The sequence below is a fragment of the Tamandua tetradactyla genome, chromosome 10, assembly GCF_023851605.1.
Source record: "Tamandua tetradactyla isolate mTamTet1 chromosome 10, mTamTet1.pri, whole genome shotgun sequence".
Taxonomy (NCBI): domain Eukaryota; kingdom Metazoa; phylum Chordata; class Mammalia; order Pilosa; family Myrmecophagidae; genus Tamandua; species Tamandua tetradactyla.
Window position 1 is genome coordinate 14,378,223 of NC_135336.1, and position 22,193 is coordinate 14,400,415.

Genomic DNA, 22,193 nt, shown 5'->3' on the forward strand with positions numbered 1-22,193 from the left:
AAAAAGAGAGAAGGAGCATAACAGAGAAGATAGGATTTAACAAATGAGTATGACTGCTCAATCATTATATTCATATTTCTCTTGGTCTCCAGTGTCTTGGAGTAGCTAGGAGAAAAAACGAAAAATCGTGGAACGGTAACCCATACCAAACTTTAAAATCTGTTCTATAGCAGTTTATATAACTGTTCTATAAAATGTACTCAGAAATTTACTGCTTTTTTGTAGATATATTTCACAATAAAAAAAGTTTAAAAAAACAGTTTATCAACCTTACCTGTTAATATTCTGTACTTTATGCCATGTTAATTTTGACTCTAATTTTCTGTGTGCAAGAGCAATCACTCGGAAGCCCTGTTTAGTGTAATCTTCTAAAACTTTTTCAAAATCAGCAGGAACTTCAAAAAAAAAGAAAAAAACAATTTTCATTGTAAAATTCCTACTAAAAGCTTATACAGGGGGTGCAAGGGTAGTTCAGTGGTATAATTCTCACCTATCATGCGGGAGACCTGGGTTCGATTCCTAGCCTGTGCACTACCCCCCACCCCACCCCCTAAAAATTCAACAAATAGTGCTGCAATAACAGGACAGTCACATGGAAAAAGAATGAAATGTGACCATACCATATAGCATGCAACAAAAAAGCCTATACAAATATCAAAATATTATTCAAGCCTAATTATTTCCATACCTGTTTCAGGTTTACAAAGACCGGCAATGACCTCAGGTGCTCCTTTCATGTAGGCATCCATTTTCTTATCTCCTAATACCCTTGCAACTACACTCATACGTTGCAAATCAGAAGAGAATGGGAACTGGCGAACAATTCCAATCTCATAAATAGCCTACATAATTCCAAAAGATGCACAAAGTATTTATTATTCCTTAAGAATAAAAACAAATATCCTTATGAAAGAAGTAAATATTCTTCACTTACTGGAAGTTCAAACAGCTCCTAAAATCAAAACAAAACAAAAAGAATAAAGAAATGGCTCGGATTGAGTATCTTTATTTGTTTTTTTAAAAAAGTACTCAGTTTTCATGAAAGATTATTTGGAAATTAGCAAGAAAAAGTTTGGTAGCTTCAAAAAGTAAGAATGCTTCAAGATTCCCTCTCTACTACTTCTCATTTTTAAAAAAGTATATTCTTGAATATTTTCAAACTTACGGTATCTTGAAACTATCAACACAATAAATACAAAAATAAACTAAAGGGAACAAATTAATAAAGAATCCACCTAAAAATGAACCCTTTCATATATTCTTTCTATCTCTAGGTACGCAAATGCAATTTAAAAGGATTAATCACTATGTATGTACATCACAACACAATAATCTGCTCAGTAAACAGAAAAAAAAAGTAATGTTACTGAGAACTAAATCTTGTTATTCTACAAAGAATGCCTGCAACACACCAGAGGCATAGTTTCTGTTAACTGCAGCTAAAATGCCTATATCGGCAAAAAAGTTAAATAAAGGACATGTGATATCCTTTCACAGCAAGGTTTCAGGATGATACAAAATGTTGAGCATCAACAGTATTATCCAGCTTAAATTGAATTCGCACCATTTCTTGGTTTGTTGCAGGTGTAGACTGAGGAAGCAGCTGTTTTGGAGGACGAACAACAGTGGGCATAATTCGATTATGAAGTGCTGTTTCCTCTTCAGTTGCTTCTTCCAGAATCTGAAAAGAAAATATTGAACACATCGTTTCATAAAATTCAACTGATTGGTTCCATTTTCAAATGGAACATTATGGCTATTTTTAATGAATTAAAAATGAACGCTACTAGGAGGTGGGCCAAAATGGCGGCTTTGCAATGTGTGCATTTTAGTTCATCCTCCAGAACAACTACTAAATAACCAGAAACAGTACAGAACAGCTCCTGGGGCCATGTGAGTGAGTGGACACACAGCATACCCCAGTCTGGACCAGCTGGACTGGCTGCGAGCCCCCCTAGAACCATAAGTTTCCCAAAGCGTGGCAGTCGGTGCCCCTCTCCCACAGGCTGCTTCCCAGAAAGGGAAAGAGACTTTACCAGCAGCAGGGGCTGAGTGCAATCAAATGCCAATTGTGGAATTGATTGACAAATTCTGACTACTAAAAACAGGCCTGCAGCTCAGGTGAACCTGGTCAAAGCAGAAGTCGATCATTTTTGCCCTGGCACCAAGGGGTCAGCACTGATGGAAAAAGAAAAAAAAAAAAAGGAAACAGGGTTTTGTGGCTGTGTTTCTACAAAGACTTAACTGCCTGTGGATACAGCAGCAGGGCTTCTCAGGCTGCAACTGCCCCAGGCATAGGCAGAAACAAGCTCATTTGAGGGCCTGTCTGGAACCTGTGCGTTCCCCAGGGGAGGGGTGAAGCTCAACTCAGGTGGAATCCCACCCTCAAGGAATTCAGACACCAGGGCTTGGTCATTCAAAGCCATTAAAACCAGCCTACAACCTCTCATCTGTCTCCACCATGCCCCCAGCAGGGAGAGTCTGCCAAAGTTAAAGGTACTGCATCATCTTATGCTGGTGGGACCTGTAGGCAGACAAGCACCACATACTGGGCAGGACAAGAAAAACAGAGTCCAGAGACTTCACAGAAAAGTCTTTCAGACTGCTGGGTCTCACCCTCAGGGAACAACACACAGGTAACTCTTTCCTCCTGGCCAGTTTGGTTTGGGAAAATCCGGCTGCGGTTTATAATACCTAAGTAGACCCTCCTAAGGGTGGGGTGAAAAAGGCACCACACAAGCACGGCAAGAAACAAAAAACAAGAAATGAAAAATTCTCCTCTGTTAAGCAAAACCCAAGCTAGAGGTCCAGAAAAAGCTGAACTGAATGTCAAAGAACAGAGAGACGACAAATTCATCTAGCAAGAAAACCCTAGGTAAAAGAAGTGCAAGCAATCTCCAAAAAAAACTAGTTAAGGTAATTAAATGCCTAGACTATAGCAAAAAATAACAAATCACACTAGGAAAATTGAAGATATGGCCCAGTCAAAGGAACAAACCAGCAATTCAAATGAGATACAAGAGCTGAAACAATTAATTCAGAATATATGAACAGACATGGAAAACCCCATCAAAAACCAAATCAATGAATTGAGGGAGTACATAAAGAAGGCAAGGAATGAACAAAAAGAAGAAATTGAAAGTCTGAAAAAACAAATCACAGAACTTATGGGAATGAAAGGCACGGCAGAACAAATGAAAAAAACAATGGAAACCTACAATGGTAGGCCTCTAATATGGCAGGTAGCATCCTAGAGTAAACCCCTACTTGGGCTGGTACGGTGTGTACCAGCTGGTACGGTGTGTGTGAGGAAAGCAAAGTAAAGATTAATTTTGCAACTGCTCATATCAAAATGAAGAATGACTGCTGATGATATCTTGACACACATCACTCCTCCCTATTCAGGGGGACGCCAGTCTCCCTCTTGAGAGAAGAAACTTCTCTGGAAAACAAACTACATACATATGGCTAAGGATAAAAACCTCATTACAGCTACCCGTAATTATCAAGTCAGACCTGCATTCTTAAATATGAACGTACCATCAAGATGTATAAAGAAAACCAGAAGCATGAAGGAGAATGACAGAGTGGAAAAGCAAAAAAACTGACCCCAGATAAAACAAATAATTCAGAAGCAAGAAGGGAATGTATAAATAAATTGATTACTGCTTCTGTAAAAGAAGAACTGAACATTGCAAAACGGTAACAACCAGAACATAAACACATAGAAATTAAATTGCCAATGGCAAAATGACTGAAGGAAATTATAAAGAAAGAAAAAAAACAACAACTGTGTGTCTGTAAAGATGCAGGGAAATAGAAAATGGCTACAAAAGAACACTGAATACACATAACTAAATTATACTTTTTTGCCTATGCCAACAAACTGTGTCACTGAAAATCATCTTAATGATTTCTAGTATACTACTACAAGTTGCTGATACCTAGAATATCTTACAAACATGAACAGGTTATACTCCATTAAAGGTGTTTACATGAGTCATTTTAACTAAAAAAGACACTTTACACAACTATAAATATTTCTCCAGTAATGTGATGTCCTCAGAAAGCACTCAGTTAGTACCCTTTATAGTACAAGATAAACTGCCATATTTGTAAGAGCGTTCTACTTGATATTTTGAGAACATTCAGTTTTGACAGCAGATCAAATGGTACTTGTTAGTTTTTAATACTTAGAATTTAAGAACTTTGCTATCCAAATATGTAGATATTTTTCCTTGATGCCTTAATTTTAAATTGGTTTATGAAACTTACTGTGAAACACAGACTTCAGAATGATTATATGGACACTTTCTCTAAATATGCCTATGATTAAGCTAACTGAGATATCCATTGTTGGTGGTTCTAAGTATATCATTCGTTTCCTTAAATAAAAAATACGTTGAAAAAAAAAGATAAACTGCCAACAGAACACTTAGCAGAAACAAAACTTCCATAATTTAATTTTTACTATATTTTCCTGCTATGAGAGGATCTCGCATGGAAGCAGGAAAAAAATAAAATAAAATAATATATATATATGTGTGTATATCTGTGTGTACAGAAAAAGAGAGAGAGAAATAAACACATGCAGACACCTATTTGTTTCATATTGCAAGAAAAAAAAATTCTACTTATACTTTAAAATTGGCAAACTTACCCATCCAATGGCTTCAAACATTTTCAGATCAAGTGGATCACCAGAAAGCAGTCCTTCAATTTTTGTAAGTGAATGACAGGTAGCCATACAAGCAACAAACTGAGATTTCACCAACACCTCATTGCAAACATTTTCTTCTGGCATAAGAAAACTAAATAGAAAATGCGCTGAATTAGACTAACAAATGGCTAAGTGTCAAGACAATACTGTAATAGTCTTTTTTAGGTTTCTAATTTAAAAATAAAAAGTTCACATTTCCGCATGTATTAATTTTCAATGTAATTTTTAGCATTGAAATTTGTGAAAGCTATATGTGCCTAAAACAAATTACTATCTAAGATTCTGATAACTAGGTCAGACAATACTACTGAAAATACAAGAACAAAGCAATAATTAAGACTTCTGCTTCTAGACCTATGGCAAATTAGTATACCTAAAACTGTTTGTAAAAGTACAAAACAGATGCATAAAAAAATATTTTAAATGCAACATTGAGCTCACAAGAAAAGGAAATCTTCAAGTGCCAGAAACAGAGGGAAAGAACAGAGAGGTAATGAATTGAGCTGATACTGACTTCCTGGAGAATAAGAAAGAAGGGATGGGACCTAATCCCATACAAAGCAGGGAGTTAGAATTAGGAGACTCTCCGTCATCCAATAAAGCCAGTGCTCTTGAAAAGCTGCCCCCTTGAAAAGGGGGTAGATAAGAAAATAAATTTACTCATGGATCCAAAGGCACGAATAAGAATAATCCTGTCTCTTTTCTCCCCATCCAAAGTTCATGAAAATAGTTAATATCCACATAATATTTATCATGTGCCAGGTACTGTTTAAAGAACTTAACATGCATTGACATTTCATCCTCACACCATAGGAAGGTGTTTTATTCTTCCCATCTTATAGATGAGAAAAGAGAAGGAGTCCAAGGTACATAGCCCGTAAGTGGTAGAGCAAGGATTCAAAAACAAGAGGTTTGAACCACTATGCTACACAGAATACGTCTGGGTTTGACTAAAGGCTACTGCCTGATACACAAGCCCACAACATTAAAACTTGTGTGGCACCACTGACGCCAATGGGACTCTTGGCCAAGTAGTCAAAACTTCTCCAGAGAGGGGGTCCCATAACACAGGCACAAGAGTTTCACAGCAAAGTTCTGCTAAGGATAACTTCATAATTTCAAATTACATTAGGAAACAATTTACCAGAAGAGTTAAGATATAACAAAGGCATAATTAGAATTTCATAAATGTGAGATTTTATGTCTGAAAAAATGCAAAACAGGCATTTCTACACTGAAGATTCAGAAAAAGAACAAGACACCATGGGGGAGGGAGGGGAGTTAGGAAGAAAGAAAAATTATTTTCCAACACATAGTTATTATTCTCAGTTGAAAAAAAACAACAAAGAATAAGAACAGGCCATAAAAGAAGAGAAAGAGGCTGAAAAATTTCCAGATTTATGAAAAACATGAATCCATAGAAACAAAATGAGTCCTGTGCAAAGAAAATGACCATGGTGAAATTGCAGAAATCAAAGATAAAGAAAAAAATTTAAAGCACCCAGGGAGAAAGAGATTACTAAAGAGAATGAGATTTCTCAATAGCAAAACCAAAGAGATTCAGAGAAGAAAAGGATTAACACCTGCACTAGTTTGAAAGGATTTATGGACCCTAGAAAAACCATGTTTTAATCCTAATCAATCTTGTGGAAGCAACTGTTTCTCCTAATCCCTATTCAGTACTACAGGTTGGAAACTTGATTAGGTTATCTCCACAGAGATGTGGCTCACCCGGTCATGGATATTAACTTTTGAATAATGGGGGATGTGACTCCACTCACTTCAGATGGGTCTTGATTACTTTTACTGGAATTCTTTAAAAGAGGAAGCATTTTGGAGAAAGTGGGAGACTGACGATAACAGCAGAGACAGGAGAACTACAGAGTCCACCAACGAGCGACCTTTGGAGATGAAGGAGAACACGCCTGGGGGAGCTTCATGAAGCAAGAGTCCTAGAGATGAAGCTGAAAGATGTCGCCATGTTTGCCATGTACCTTTTCATCAGCTGGGAGAAAAACCCTGAATGTCATCAGCCGTTCTTGAGCGAAGGTAACCTCTTGTTGTTGCCTTAATTTGGACATTTTTTATAGATTTGCCTTAACTGGGACATTTTCTTGCCTTTTTACAGACTTTCTTTAACTGAGACATTTTCTTGGTCTTGGAACTATAAACTAGCAACTTAATAAATTCCTCTTTTTAAAAACCATTCCATTTCTGGTATATCACATTCCAGCAGCTAGCAAACTAGAACACCTTTAAAGTGCTGAGAAAAAACAACTATCAAATCTATGCAGTCACACCAACATTCAAGAATAACAGTAAAACAAAGTACTATAATGAATGCAGTTACAGAAGAAGGCGATTTAACCTGAAGGATCTGGATATAAGAAGCAACAAGGTTTCTATGTGAGACTAAAGCAAGAAATGGTTATTTGGTATAAAAAAAAATAGAAGCAATAAAGGTCATCAAAGATATTCATAAACCTAGGTAAATCTAAGCATGCAGAATGTATAAAATCAAAATCATAATCACAAAATATATGCAACAACATAAATAAAAAGGGATGGAAATAATCAAATTAAAAGTGTTCTAAAGTTCCTTTCTTAATGTGTTTGGAAGGCAGTATAAACACTCATGAACTCTAGACTCTTAACTATGAATATAAATAACTTAAGGGCCAAGTAAAAGATTAGGATGTATAAACTTTGGGAAAACATGACAAAGAGAAAAGATGACAGACTGTGTGTGAGTATGTGTTGGGGAAGAGATAGTAGAAATAATCACAAATATATCTGAAACCACAATAAATGTGAACACAGTGATACAGAAAGATTTAAAAGAAAACAAACAGAAAAATACACTAGGCAAACAAAGCAAAAGAAAATGTGCAGCTATGTAAATACTAGACAAAATGGAATTTAAGGTATCGTGTATTATCAGGGATAAGGTCACAATGTGATGTACTGTATTCACCGGGAGATGTAACAATTCTGAAATTACATGAACTAAACAATACAGCCTCAAACTACATAAAGCAAAATCTGACAGACTTTGGGGGTGGGGTGAATAATAAAAATACAACCATAGTAATAAAACTTCTGTGAATCAAAAAAACAACAAAAACAAAGTAAGAAGTTAAGTCACAGACTGGTATAAGACTTTTGCAACACATAACACTGAAAAAGATTACCATTCATACTTGTACCAAATGAATAAGACTAACACACAACGGAAAATTAGGATATGAACAGACAATATATAGAAGAGTACTAAATGACCATCACTCTAAAAAATGTGAAAAGATGCTCAACTTTATTAAGTAATGAGGAAAATGTAAACAAAGCCACAATGGAATATCATTTCATATCCAATCAACTAGCAGAAATTAGATGTCTGACAATAACAACAAGTTTGGCAAGGATGTGGAGCAACAGGATCTCTTATCCATTAAAAGAGAGAGTATAAGTTAGCACCAACTACTTAGAGAACAATTAGGCAATGCCTAGTAAAGCTGGAGACATGCATGCTCTATGATCAAGCATTTCCATTTTTAGAGATCAAACTTTTGAAACTTGACCTCATGTTCACACAGAGTTGTATATAAGAGTTTCAACTGCAGCAACTGTTTGTAAAAGCGGAAGAAAAAAAAAACTAAACTGTCCTTCAGTAGAGGAATAGATATTTTGGTTTAATCAACTAAATATTATACAGCAGTTAGAATTAATAAATCAGATCTACATACATTAACATGAATAAATCTTAAAAACAATGTTAAGGCAGCAAAAACATATACAGTTTATCATTCATGTAAATTTGTAAAATAATGCAAAATAACCCTTCTTGTGTATAGATAAAAATGAAGTGAAAATATAAAAACATGCAAAACTAATAAAATAACTTGCAGCATCTATATTTTAAATCGTTTCAGAACTCTGAAGCAAATATAAATTAAACAATAGTGTCAAGTCTGACTAATTTTTACCATGTATTTTCCACTCGTTGAATCCCCCAAAGGTCTAAGCCATCTTCAGTAAGAGTTCCAGTCTAAAAAAAAAGCACAAATACTCACAAAAAGTTTGGGTACTACCTCATATCAATGAAGATATGCCACATGTACACAATGTTTTTTAATAAACAGCTGTAAAAAAGAATAAGTGTGCTGCTAAAGAATAGCTTCCAGGTAGTATTGTTAGAGTGAAAAAGGCGCAATATAGTACTTACAGTATGCTACCTTCACTTTGTAAGAAAGTCCTTATTTGAATTTGGTTTGAAAAAAGGAACTGTAAAATTCTGAGATATTTCTGATACAGGCAAGGAAATTAGAATACGAACTGCATATTAGATAATACTGAAATTGTTCATTTTTGTTAAATGTGATAATGGTATTACTGTAGTTATATTTTTAAAAACATTGTATCTTCTAGAGATACATACTGAAGTATTTATGGGTGAAATAATAAAATGTCTGAAATGCTCAGACAAAATGCTGATAATTGTTAAGCTGGATAAAGGGTAAATAAGTGTTTGTTATGAGTGTATCTTTTTTCCACTTGTGTCAGCTTGAAATCTTTAACAATAAAGTTTCAACACAGGACAAAAATAAGTGAAAATTTCTATAGAGATAAGTATGAAATATGGTCATGAAAATATGGCCCCTTTTGTACAAAATATGTTTTCACATTTTTTTCTTTAATAATGAAGATGCACAAAAATCAAATTTTCATCATATTAATTACCCAAAAGAACTCGATGGAAGGTTTTTAAAAATTTTTGGTCTAATTCTCAAAATAAAACTTTCAGGAAAACTAATTTCGCTGAGGAAAGGAAAAACTTTTATAAGTGGTAAGGCATACTTCACACAGGTACAAAATTAGCCACTTTAATATAAAATCATTGACCTTAATTTCTGGAACATATACTCAATAAAATCATACAGCAAACATTAAACATAAATACTTAAGAGCAATAAAAATCAGGTGAATAAATACGGATAGAGCCTACTCTGCTACACAAAAATTATATAAAAATATGGAAGATCATAAAATCTTTACTATTACTACAAAGTGTAAATTTGGATATGAATGATTAGTCAATTGACGTTCTGAGCAAATAAGCAATATCCAAAGTATTAAAGACTGAAAAGATAAAAAGAAATATAAAATGCTGTAAATATATGCTAATTTGAGGAAGAGAAAATTTAGAGGAACATTAAAGAATGTGTGCAGATTAGTTGGCGAAGAGTTTGGAAATTATTAATCTATATTAAGCTACTAAGTAATCTTTAAGAATGATTATAAAACTAAACCTGGGAGGCATTATGGTGGTTCAGTGGCAGAATACCCGCCTGCCATGGTGAAGGCCCGGGTTCGTTTCCCGGTGTCTGCCCATGTTTTAAAAAAAACCCTAAACCTACCTTATCAAAACAAACAAGATTCAGCTGCCCACATATATTTATTCTTTGGGGACTGATACAGAAAATGCCAATTTTTTTCAATCTTCTTTGGGCATACACAATACCAGCAGTCATTGCAGCAGGAAGTGCAGGTGGTACAGTAATTGTAATGATATCGAGAGACTCAATAATTATTTCTCCAACTTCTACCTATATTTAATGCAAAAATAAATGTCAAACTCCCAATATTAAATATTCATTAATCAAATGTAGCTATTTCATTAGTGAAAATCTATTTTTAAATATTTATATGAGCATGTCTGTCTATTAACCATTTATAACTTTTTCCCTTCAGAGATCTGGCAAAATAGAAAACTCAACAGATTGTCAATGGATTTTGGAAAGACGGCTATATTTTAAAGGAAACTTCTCATTTTATTATCCCTACATACTTCTTGCATTGTCCATGCCAAAGTATACCGTCTCATACTACAACCACTATACTGTACCTATAGCAAACAGAGAAAAATTTGACACTGTCCCTTAGAGATGTCTTCAATTAAACAATCACAAATAAATTTAATACAGTATACTCTATCCTGGGGGGCGGGGTGAGAGGAAGAGGGAGAAAGGCTAGTGGTTTTTTTCTTTTTTCTTTTTGAAGTCACAGGAGAGCAAGCAAAATACTATTTAGACAAAAGTTACCCAAAAGAATATATTCTGTGATGATGGAAATCTTATCTATACTAATAGGATAACTACTAGTCACATATTACTTTTGCATCAGTTTGAAGCTGGTAAGTACCCTAGAAAAAACCTACAATCTTGTGGGGGCAGCTGTTTCTTTTAATCATGATTCAACATTGTAGGGCAGAAATTTTATTAGATTATCTCCATGGAGATGTGACGTGTCCAACTGTGGGTGTGATTTTTTTATTAGATGGAGATGTGACTCTACCCATTCCAGGTGGGTCGTGATTAATTTACTGGAGTCTTTTAAAAACAGGAAACATTTTGGAAAGAGCTCAGAGTTGAAAAAGAAAGTTGATGTAGACATTTGGAAATTGAGACAGAAATAAATTGGGTGCTGAACATGGACTCATGGAAATCACAAGAACCTGAAGGAAAGAAATCTCCAGCCCCAGCAGAGGCTAAGCTAAGAGATGAAACCCAGAGTTTTGTCCTGGAACAGTTAAGTGAAGGCCCACAGACACCACGTATGGAACCCTGAAGGAAACAGAGGCTGAAAGCAATAGAGCACACAGCAAGGGACCAGCATATCCCAGCCACATGTCTCCCGAGCTGACAGAAGTGTTCCAGATGACATTAGCCCTTCTTGAGTGAAAGTAACTCCTGATGGTGCCTTAATTTGGCATTAGAACTGTAAACTTGTAACTTACTAAATTCCCTTTGTAAAGGCCATTCCATTTCTGTTATATTGCATTCTGGAAGCTTAGCAAACTAATATAACTTTTTTAAGTTAAACTGATAAAATTTAAATTTAATTGAAAACTTAGTTCCCAATCTCACTAGCCACATTTTCAATCCTCAAAAACCACATGTTACAGAATGTTTGTATGTTAAGATTTATCAATAAAAATATTAAAAACAAAATAGCCACACATGCTAAACAATTAAGATCAAACCCTATTAAGAGTCTCATGAACATACCTTTTTAAAAATGCTATTAATGATAGTGTAGATAAACCCAATACCAGCCACTGCTACAAGGCATAGTAGAAACAAGTAGGCATCTCTGTAGAGTTTAAAATCAGTTGGTTTGGGATACAATATGGAGCGGACAAGCTGTCCTTTGGAAGTACTAAAGCCTTTAAAAACATTAAATGAGAAAATTATATTTTTAGAAGGAAATGAGAATTATCTCCCAAAACAGAACCCCTCTTAAACATTCATTAGGCATCAAATATGCTAGGACATGCAAGAGATACCATAAAGTGTTACCTGTTCTAACTACTATGGCTTTGACAAGTTCTCCAGTGTAGAAACGAGTTTGAATAACAGTAGTCCCACAAAATAAAGTGTGCCGCTTATGTATTTCTGGACTATACAATTCATCACTCATTCCTTTTATGTCTACTGAAGGATTTGGCAAATTAGTCTTTGTCACTGGGACACTTTCTCCTTAAAAAAAAATTAATACATAATGAAAAGAAAACAAAATCAAGAACCTTTTCTCTACCCCCAAGAACTGCTAGAAAGCACTCTGCAAGACCAAGCACACAGAGATGCAAAAAGACTTATACTAACCCCCACTAAACATACCTACACACACATGCAAGTAAGGAACAGCAATGGCATCAGGGCAAGAGAGCAAAAAATGAGTAGTAAGCATGGGGGTTCTCTCAAACATAAAATTTTTTTTTTAATTTAATTATTTATAGTACTCAGTTCTTGCTTCAAAGAAAATAAATGTGTGAGGAGAGGTATGTATGTGAACATACATTTTGAGATTAAGATTCTTCACAGTTTCAAAATGTATGATGTAAGAATCACTTTCTTGCATACAGATATGACAATTTTTAGAAGTCATGTGATTAAAGAAAGATATAATGCTCTATGTTCAGATTCTGAATTTACATAGGAAAGACATTCTAAAGTTTACTTCTTCCCAGTTCGAGAAAAAGATAAAATCTTTATTTCCACTTTATACACATTAAACAGGGAGAAAATATGCCCTTAAACATCCTCTGTGGGCAAAGGACTTCTTTCCTCTTTCCTTACTATATAAAGCATTTCCTCTGTACCAAAAGAGTGGCCAGAAGCAGGCAGAGAGATGTAGCCAACACAAGCATAGTTATTTAGTATCACAGCTGGTCCTTTCAGAACAAAAAATCTTTAATAACCATCACACTCACAATTTAAAGGCTATAAACGGCATGGTTAATTCTGAAATAGCCTAATCACTAACTACTTAATCCTAAAATCATTATAGACAACCTGTGATAGTTTACCTGTTAACATGCTTTCATTTACAATGCAAGTCCCATTAATAAGTACTGCATCACAAGGCATGACAGTCCCATTTAATGGAATCACCATGACATCTCCTGGCACAAGGTCTGTAGAAAAGGTCTCTTCTATTTCTGAATTTGGAGAAAAAGAAAAATCTTAAAACAATATTCTTTAACTTAAAGAAAAAAATGTACTAAAACAAAAAAAAAAAAGAAAGAAAGAAAAGATTTAGCCAATGGTTACTTGATTTCAAAAAGTTAATAAAACAATGGGGTTAAATCCAAAAATCCCAATAAATGAACAGTTTCAACAACTAATATTATTATTCCTTAGATTAATAAAATATGGTGCTTAAGTGGGTCAGTTAGTTAGTCTCCTGACTACTACAATTGAGCACAGGTGATGCCAAGTCCCCTCTGACAAACAAATGGGTGCTTCAACTATCAATGACTAACTTCAGTTATCAGCCTCTTAGAAAATGAAAGACACACAATGAATCTATACATGAGATGGCCTTGTAAAATAAACTCAGATTTCTATTATTCCATGGAGGCAGAATTAACAGCATTTTTAAAGCATTCTTCTTGCTGCCACTATTTACAACCCCAAAGTTCCAATGCCTTTTCGATATACCTAAAAGTTTTTTATATATTATTTTAAATATGACTAAGTAAATTTTTAAAATAAATTACATTGTAATATTTTATCTAGTTCTTTCTTTCCTTAGAAATTTATCAATTATATCTAAATTAGGTAAACATTTTTCTAAAGATCTTCACACTGGTAAAAAGGAGTTTCCACTTAGGTGGAATTCTTATATTTGAGAATTCTTTCTATATATAACTGGGGTAAGGACGTTACAAGGTGAATGGCATATCTGTCCCAGCATCCCCAACATCTTGAGCAGCAGCAGAATGGAAAAGAGGAGGAAGGAGTATCAATAAGCAATACATCTAAGACCAAAGTCGGTGATTGGGAAGACAGATACTCCCAGCTAATGCAGCAAGTGACAAGAAAGCACAGAGAAGGAAGCAATATTCTAGGCCAAATTGTGCTTTGTGTATTAAAACAAAGGGATGGAGACTTAGTATCTCAACAAATCCTACTCCCATATCTCCTTTACCCTCTATTTTCCCTCTTAAACATTTCACCACATAAACTAACATGTTGAAAACATTACCCTTTCCTACAATCTTGCTTCTCCTCCTGTGTTTCCTTCTTAAGTAACTGGGATCAATGTCCATTCACCAGTTGCTCAAGCCAGACATCCTTCTATCGTCTCCCATCCAATCAATCTCCAAGTCCTGTCAATGCCCACAATTAAGTCAAACCCATCTAATTACGTCTCCAGTCTGCAAATCCCAATAATACTCCTTTCAGTAGTAATCCCCTTCAACCAGTCTGAACACGGCAGCCAGAAATACCTTTTCAAGAAACCACATATGATCATATCACTCCTTCAATAGCTTCCTATTGCTCTTTGGGTTGAATTCAAACTCCTTAAAATGCCTTCTACAATCTAGTTGCTACACTGCCATACTGAATTTCTTCCACTGTTATACTGGTGTAACAATGATCACACTCTCTAATTTCCAGATCTTTGGGGACTAAAACACTTTTCTACCCCTGTTCTATAACCACCCCCTCACCTACCCATTATCTGGCAAATTAAAACAGTTACTTCTTAAACTACTTATGAAAAAAAAACCATTCCTGATGCCTGTAATAAATAAGGTCTCTATCATGTAAGTCTCCTGACTTCTCCTCACCGTTGCATTTTTTTCCACACAGTTACTGTTTATTTATCCTCTTTCTTTCCAATTAAACTAGAGTTCAATATCAAGTACTGCATCTATTTTTTGTAAAATTGCAATCCAGAGCCTAGTCTGTACTTGTCACATTGTAGAAAAAGAAAAATACAATTATTACAAAATGAAGGTGATTCAAATTCAGAGATAAGTACAAATTCAAATGCATGTTTTTATTTCTTAAAAACTGAAATGTAAAAAAAAAAAACCATATTGTTAAAATTAAATAGAAACTATCAATATAGAAAAAAATGAATCATATATATGTAATACATTGGGCTTACTTCACATCTCAGCACTTAATGCATTCTTTTTTTGATTTATTATTCCACCAGTCATCTGAAGTACTTACCTTCATTCACTCTGCAAACAGAAACTCTTACAGTACTGTGAGCTGCCACCATATCATGCAACATAACATATTGCTGAAAGAGGAAAAAGAAATGAAAAACTAACAAATATGAACCCACTCTCCGAGATATTTAACAGCCAGGTACTATAAAATAAGGTAAGTCGATACAATAAATGCATATTGCTCTGCCTTTATAAAACATTCCCTATGGTTTCCAAATAGTCAAATCTGACTCTTAAAATAAATTGCCTTTCCTTAACCTCAAAAAAGGAGGGAGGGTGCAGGAAGAGACAACAATACATATTTATATAACTAAAATAATAATAGATGATACTTATAGAATACTTGCTTTGTACCAAGTACTATTCTGCATACCTTACATATATTATAAAATCAAACAGTTTTAATCATGATTATGAAACATAATAAATTTGACTTACCTTTCTAATGGAATATAGTGAGCTCATGATTGACACTACAGACATAATCACAATGGCCAGAGCATAGAAATAGTATTCATCAGTGCTCCATAGTATAACACTGAATAGTTGGAAAATGTAAAATGGATTCAGAACCTAAAAAACATGATTTTAAGTGAAACTGAACGAGATATTTACAACCATGCAGATTCCTCCACTTTAATCAACAAAAGATTTATAGAGATAAGCACTATATTACCCTAGGGAAACATATTCCCATAAACAGTAGGTCAATATGTTGGCATAGTTCTTGTTTATGATTAAACTACCAGAATGTGGCTTAATTTAAATTTTCTGCTGTCATTCAGACTCATACCAAATCCAAATACAGATTCAGCTAGAAATAGCTAAATTATAGAGATCTGCAGGTCTGCTTAGTAAAAAAGTACACTTACTTCCAATGATTTCTGCGTACTGCTACTAAAAAATATAAAACATCAGATGGAACAAATGTTTATTTAATATGAACTTAAACACAAATTTACTTAAAAGTTAAGGGTTCACTTGACTCCAAAGGGGAAAAAACTATAAGATAAGGGGTTACACTGTTTTGCTTTCTCTAAGGAAAATCATAAATCCCTGAACAAAAAAGAAACAAGTGAAAAATCTGGCAATGTACACTGTTTTCCCAAATTCTGTGGCCTTTTATAAATTCCATTAATTACCCACCCTAATGATCTAAAGAAATAATCGCAATCTTAGAGAAGGAGCAAACACAAAGGACTTCTAAAGATCAAAGTTAGTTACTAATGGAATCACATTACAAATCAGGCTTTCCAATTATAATCACTATCCTATGCTATGTTCTTTCTTAAGCAAGAGTATTTGAAATCCAACAAACTGCACAAACACAATGAACGCTAAGTTAAAACATGGATTACAGTTAATAGTACAACTATAAAATTGTGATTTCATCAATTATAACAAATGTATTAAATGAATGTAGGGTGTTAATAGAGTGGCATATGGGAATCTGTTTTCTACATGCTTGCCCTGTAAACCCACGTCCGTAAAAAAAAAAAAGAACTAATGGAAAACAATGTGTTACTTCCATTAAAAATATTCACTCCATAACACTATTCAAACACAAACATTCTTACCATATGATCATTCCATTCTTTTTTTTTAATTAAAAAATTAACTAATAAAACATTTAGAAATCATGAATTCTACATATACAATCAGTAATTCTTAATATCATCACATAGACGCATATTCATCGTTTCTTAGTACATTTGCATCGATTTATAAAAAGAAATAGAAAGACAACAGAAAAAGAAATAAAACGATAATAGAGAGAAAAAAATTTTAAAAAAGAAAAAAAAAACTATACCTCAGATGCAGCTTCATTCAGTGTTTTAACATGATTACATTACAATTAGGTAGTATTGTGCTGTCCATTTCTGAGTTTTTGTATCCAGTCTTGTTGCACAGTCTGTATCCCTTCAGCTCCAATTACCCATTATCTTACACTATTTCTATTTGCTGATGGTCTCTGTTACCAATGACATATTCTAAGTTTATTCTCTAATGTCGGTTCACATCAGTAGGACCATACAGTATTTGTCCTTTAGTTTTTGGCTAGTTTCACTCAACATAATGTTCTCTAGGTCCATCCATGTTATTACATGTTTCATAAGTTTATTCTGTCTTAAAGCTGCATAATATTCCATCGTATGTATATACCACAGTTTGTTTAGCCACTCGTCTGTTGATGGACATTTTGGCTGTTTCCATCTCTTTGCAACTATAAATAATGCTGCTATAAATATTGGTGTGCAAATGTCCGTTTGTGTCTTTGCCCTTAAGTCCTCTGAGTAGATAACTAGCAATGGTATTGCTGGGTCGTACGGCAATTCTATATTCAGCTTTTTGAGGAACCGCCAAACTGCCTTCCACAGTGGTTGCACCATTTGACATTCCCACCAACAGTGGATAAGTGTGCCTCTTTCACCGCATCCTCTCCAGCACTTGTCATTTTCTGTTTTGTTGATAATGGCCATTCTGGTGGGTGTGAGATGATATCTCATTGTGGTTTTGATTTGCATTTCTCTAACGGCCAGGGACATTGAGCATCTCTTCATGTGCCTTTTGGCCATTTGTATTTCCTCTTCTGAGAGGTGTCTGTTCAAGTCTTTTTCCCATTTTGTAATTGGATTGGCTGTCTTTTTGTTGTTGAGTTGAACAATCTCTTTACAAATTCAGTATACTAGACCTTTATCTGATATGTCATTTCCAAATATTGTCTCCCATTGTGTAGGCTGTCTTTCTACTTTCTTGATGAAGTTCTTTGATGCACAAAAGTGTTTAATTTTGAGGAGCCCCCATTTCTTTCTTTCTTTCTTCAGTGCTCTTGCTTTAGGTTTAAGGCTCATAAAACTGCCTCCAATTGTAAGATTCATAAGATATCTCCCTACATTTTCCTCTAATTGTTTTATGGTCTTAGACCTAATGTTTAGATCTTTGATCCATTTTGAGTTAACTTTTGTATAGGGTGTGAGATACGGGTCCTCTTTCATTCTTTTGCATATAGAAATCCAGTTCTCTAGGCACCATTTATTGAAGAGACTGTTCTGTCCCAGGTGAGTTGGCTTGACTACCTTATCAAAGATCAAATGTCCATAGATGAGAGGGTCTATATCTGAGCACTCTATTCGATTCCATTGGTCGATATATCTATCTTTATGCCAGTACCATGCTGTTTTGACCACTGTGGCTTCATAATATGCCTTAAAGTCCGGCAGCGTGAGACCTCCAGCTTCGTTTTTTTTCCTCAAGATACTTTCAGTAATTCGAGGCACCCTGTCCTTCCAGATAAATTTGCTTATTGGTTTTTCTGTTTCTGAAAAATAAGTTATTGGGATTTTGATTGGTATTGTGTTGAATCTGTAAATCAATTTAGGTAGAATTGAAATCTTAACTATATTTAGTCTTCCAATCCATGAACACGGTATGCCCTTCCATCTATTTAGGTCTTCTGTGATTTCTTTTAACAGTTTTTTGTAGTTTTCTTTGTACAGGTCTTTTGTCTCTTTAGTTAAATTTATTCCTAAGTGTTTTATTCTTTTAGTTGCAACTGTAAATGGAATTCATTTCTTGATTTCCCCCTCAGCTTGTTCATTGCTCGTGTATAGAAACACTACAGATTTTTGAATGTTGATCTTGTAACCTGCTACTTTGCTGTACTCATTTATTAGCTCTAGTAGTTTTGCTGTGGATTTTTCAGGGTTTTTGACGTATAGTATCATATCATCTGCAAACAGTGATAGTTTTACTTCTTCCTTTCCAATTTTGATGCCTTGTATTTCTTTTTCTTGTCTAATTGCTCTCGCTAGAACCTCCAAAATGATGTTGATTAACAGTGGTGATAATGGACATCCTTGTCTTGTTCCTGATCTTAGGGGGAAAGTTTTCAATTTTTCCCCATTGAGGATGATATTAGCTGTGGGTTTTTCATATATTCCCTTTACCATTTTAAGGAGGTTCCCTTGTATTCCTATCCTTTGAAGTGTTTTCAACAGGAAAGGATGTTGAATCTTGTCAAATGCCTTCTCTGCATCAATTGAGATGATCATGTGATTTTTCAGCTTTGATTTGTTGATATGGTGTATTGCATTAATTGATTTTCTTATGTTGAACCATCCTTGCATACCTGGGATGAATTCTACTTGGTCATGATGTATAATTCTTTTAATGTGTTGCTGGATTCGATTTGCTAGAATTTTGTTGAGGATTTTTGCATCTATATTCATTAGAGAGATTGGTCTGTAGTTTTCTTTTTTTGTAATATCTTTGCCTGGTTTTGGTATGAGGGTGATGTTGGCTTCATAGAATGAATTAGGTAGCTTTCCCTCCATTTCAATTTTTTTGAAGAGTTTGAGCAGGGTTGGTACTAACTCTTTCTGGAATGTTTGGTAGAATTCACATGTGAAGCCGTCTGGTCCTGGACTTTCCTTTCTGGGAAGCTTTTGAATGATTGATTCAATTTCTTTACTTGTGATTGGTTTGTTGAGGTCATCTATTTCTTCTTGAGTCAAAGTTGGTTGTTCATGCCTTTCTAGGAACTTGTCCATTCCATCTACATTGTTGTATTTATTAGCATAGAGTTGTTCATAGTATCCTGTTATTACCTCCTTTATTTCTGTGAGGTCTGTGATTATGTCTCCTCTTCCATTTCTGATCCTATTTATTTGCGTCCCCTCTCTTCTTCTTCTTGTCAATCTTGCTAAGGGCCCATCAATCTTTTTGATTTTCTCATAGAATCAAGTTCTGGTCTTATTGATTTTCTCTATTGTCTTCATGTTCTCAATTTCATTTATTTCTGTTCTAATCTTTGTTATTTCTTTCCTTTTGCTTGCTTTGGGGTTAGTTTGCTGTTCTTTCTCCAGTTCTTCCAAGTGGACAGTTAATTCCCGAATTTTTGCCCTTTCTTCTTTTTTGATATAGGCATTTAGGTCAATAAATTTCCCTCTTAGCACTGCCTTTGCTGCGTCCCATAAGTATTTGATATGTTGTGTTTTCATTTTCATTCACCTCGAGATATTTACTAATTTCTCTTGTAATTTCTTCCTTGACCCACTGGTTGTTTAAGAGTGTGTTGTTGAGCCTCCACGTATTTGTGAATTTTCTGGCACTCTGCCTATTGTTGATTTTCAACTTCATTACTTTATGATCTGAGAAAGTGTTGTGTATGATTTCAATCTTTTTAAATTTGTTGAGATTTGCTTTGTGAACCAGCATATGGTCTATCTTTGAGAATGATCCATGAGCACTTGAGAAAAAGGTGTATCCTGCTGTTGTGGGGTGTAATGTCCTATAAATGTCTGTTAAGTCTAGCTCATTTATTGTAATATTCAAATTCTCTGTTTCTTTATTGATCCTCTGTCTAGATGTTCTGTCCATTGATGAGAGTGGGGAATTGAAATCTCCAATTATTATGGTAGATGTGTCTATTTCCCTTTTCAGTATTTGTAGTGTATTCCTCACGTATTTTGGGGCATTCTGATTCGATGCGTTTGAAATATTTATAATTGTTATGTTTTCTTGTTTAATTGTTCCTTTTATTAGTAGATAGTGTCCTTCTTTGTCTCTTTTAACTGCTTTACATTTGAAGTCTAATTTGTTGGATATTAGTATAGCTACTCCTGCTCTTTTCTGGTTGTTATTTGCATGAAATATCTTTTCCCAACCTTTCACTTTCAATCTATGTTTATCTTTGGGTCTAAGATGTGTTTCCTGTAGACAGCATATAGAAGGATCCTGTTTTTTAATCCATTCTGCCAGTCTATGTTTTTGATTGGGGAATTCAGTCCATTAACATTTAGTGTTATTACTGTTTGGGTAATACTTTCCTCTACCATTTTGCCTTTTGTATTATATATATCATATCTAATTTTCCTTCTTTCTACACTCTTCTCCACACCTCTCTCTTCTGTCTTTTCGTTTCTGACTCTAGTGCTCCCTTTAGTATTTCTTGCAGAGCTGGTCTCTTGGTCACAAATTCTCTCAGTGACTTTTTGTCTGAAAATGTTTTAAGTTCTCCCTCATTTTTGAAGGACAATTTTGCTGGATATAGAATTCTTGGTTGGCAGTTTTTCTCTTTTAGTAATTTAAATATATCATCCCACTGTCTTCTTGCCTCCATGGTTTCTGCTGAGAAATCTACACATAGTCTTATTGGGTTTCCCTTGTATGTGATGGATTGTTTTTCTCTTGCTGCTTTCAAGATCCTCTCTTTCTCTTTGACCTCTGACATTCTAACTAGTAAGTGTCTTGGAGAATGCCTATACGGATCTATTCTCTTTGGGGTGCGCTGAACTTCTTGGATCTGTAATTTTAGGTCTTTCATAAGAGTTGGGAAATTTTCAGTGATAATTTCTTCCATTAGTTTTTCTCCTCCTTTTCCCTTCTCTTCTCCTTCTGGGACACCCACAACACGTATATTTGTGCGCTTCATATTATCATTCAATTCCCTGAGCCCATGCTCAAATTTTTCCATTCTTTTCCCTATAATTTCTGTTTCTTTTTGGATTTCAGATGTTCCATCCTCCAGTTCACTAATTCTAACCTCTGTCTCTTGAAATCTACCATTGTAGGTTTCCATTGTTTTTTCCATCTCTTCTACTGTATCTTTCATTCCCATAAGTTCTGTGATTTGTTTTTTCAGACTTTCCATTTCTTCTTTTTGTTCATCCCTTGCCTTCTTCATGTCCTCCCTCAATTTATTGATTTGGTTTTTGAAGAGGTTTTCCATTTCTGTTCGTATATTCAGAATTAGTTGTCTCAGCTCCTGTTTCTCATTTGAACTATTGGTTTGTTCCTTTGACTGGGCCATATCTTCAATTTTCCTGGTGTGATTTGTTATTTTTTGCTGGTGTCTGGACATTTAATCAGATTTCCCTGAGTGTGAGACCCAGCAGCTTGAAAGATTTTCCTGTGAAGTCTCTGGACTCTGTTTTTTTCATCCTG

General features: G+C 34.7%; 1 protein-coding gene across 6 annotated transcripts in view; it reads right to left on the bottom strand.

Moving 5' to 3' along the window:
* Positions 1-22,193, bottom strand: part of ATP13A3 (ATPase 13A3) — a 134,650-nt gene that overhangs the window by 54,330 nt on the left and 58,127 nt on the right. For all 6 annotated transcript variants that reach the window (XM_077117911.1, XM_077117915.1, XM_077117914.1 and 3 more), the window contains 12 exons: positions 15,687-15,821; positions 15,247-15,319; positions 13,086-13,217; positions 12,076-12,255; positions 11,785-11,942; positions 10,135-10,323; positions 8,704-8,765; positions 4,661-4,811; positions 1,565-1,681; positions 935-952; positions 689-842; positions 275-395 (listed from right to left, as the gene is read on the bottom strand). In XM_077117911.1, coding sequence (XP_076974026.1) covers positions 275-395; positions 689-842; positions 935-952; positions 1,565-1,681; positions 4,661-4,811; positions 8,704-8,765; positions 10,135-10,323; positions 11,785-11,942; positions 12,076-12,255; positions 13,086-13,217; positions 15,247-15,319; positions 15,687-15,821 — 1,490 coding nt within the window. The remainder of the gene's footprint in view (positions 1-274; positions 396-688; positions 843-934; positions 953-1,564; positions 1,682-4,660; positions 4,812-8,703; positions 8,766-10,134; positions 10,324-11,784; positions 11,943-12,075; positions 12,256-13,085; positions 13,218-15,246; positions 15,320-15,686; positions 15,822-22,193) is intronic.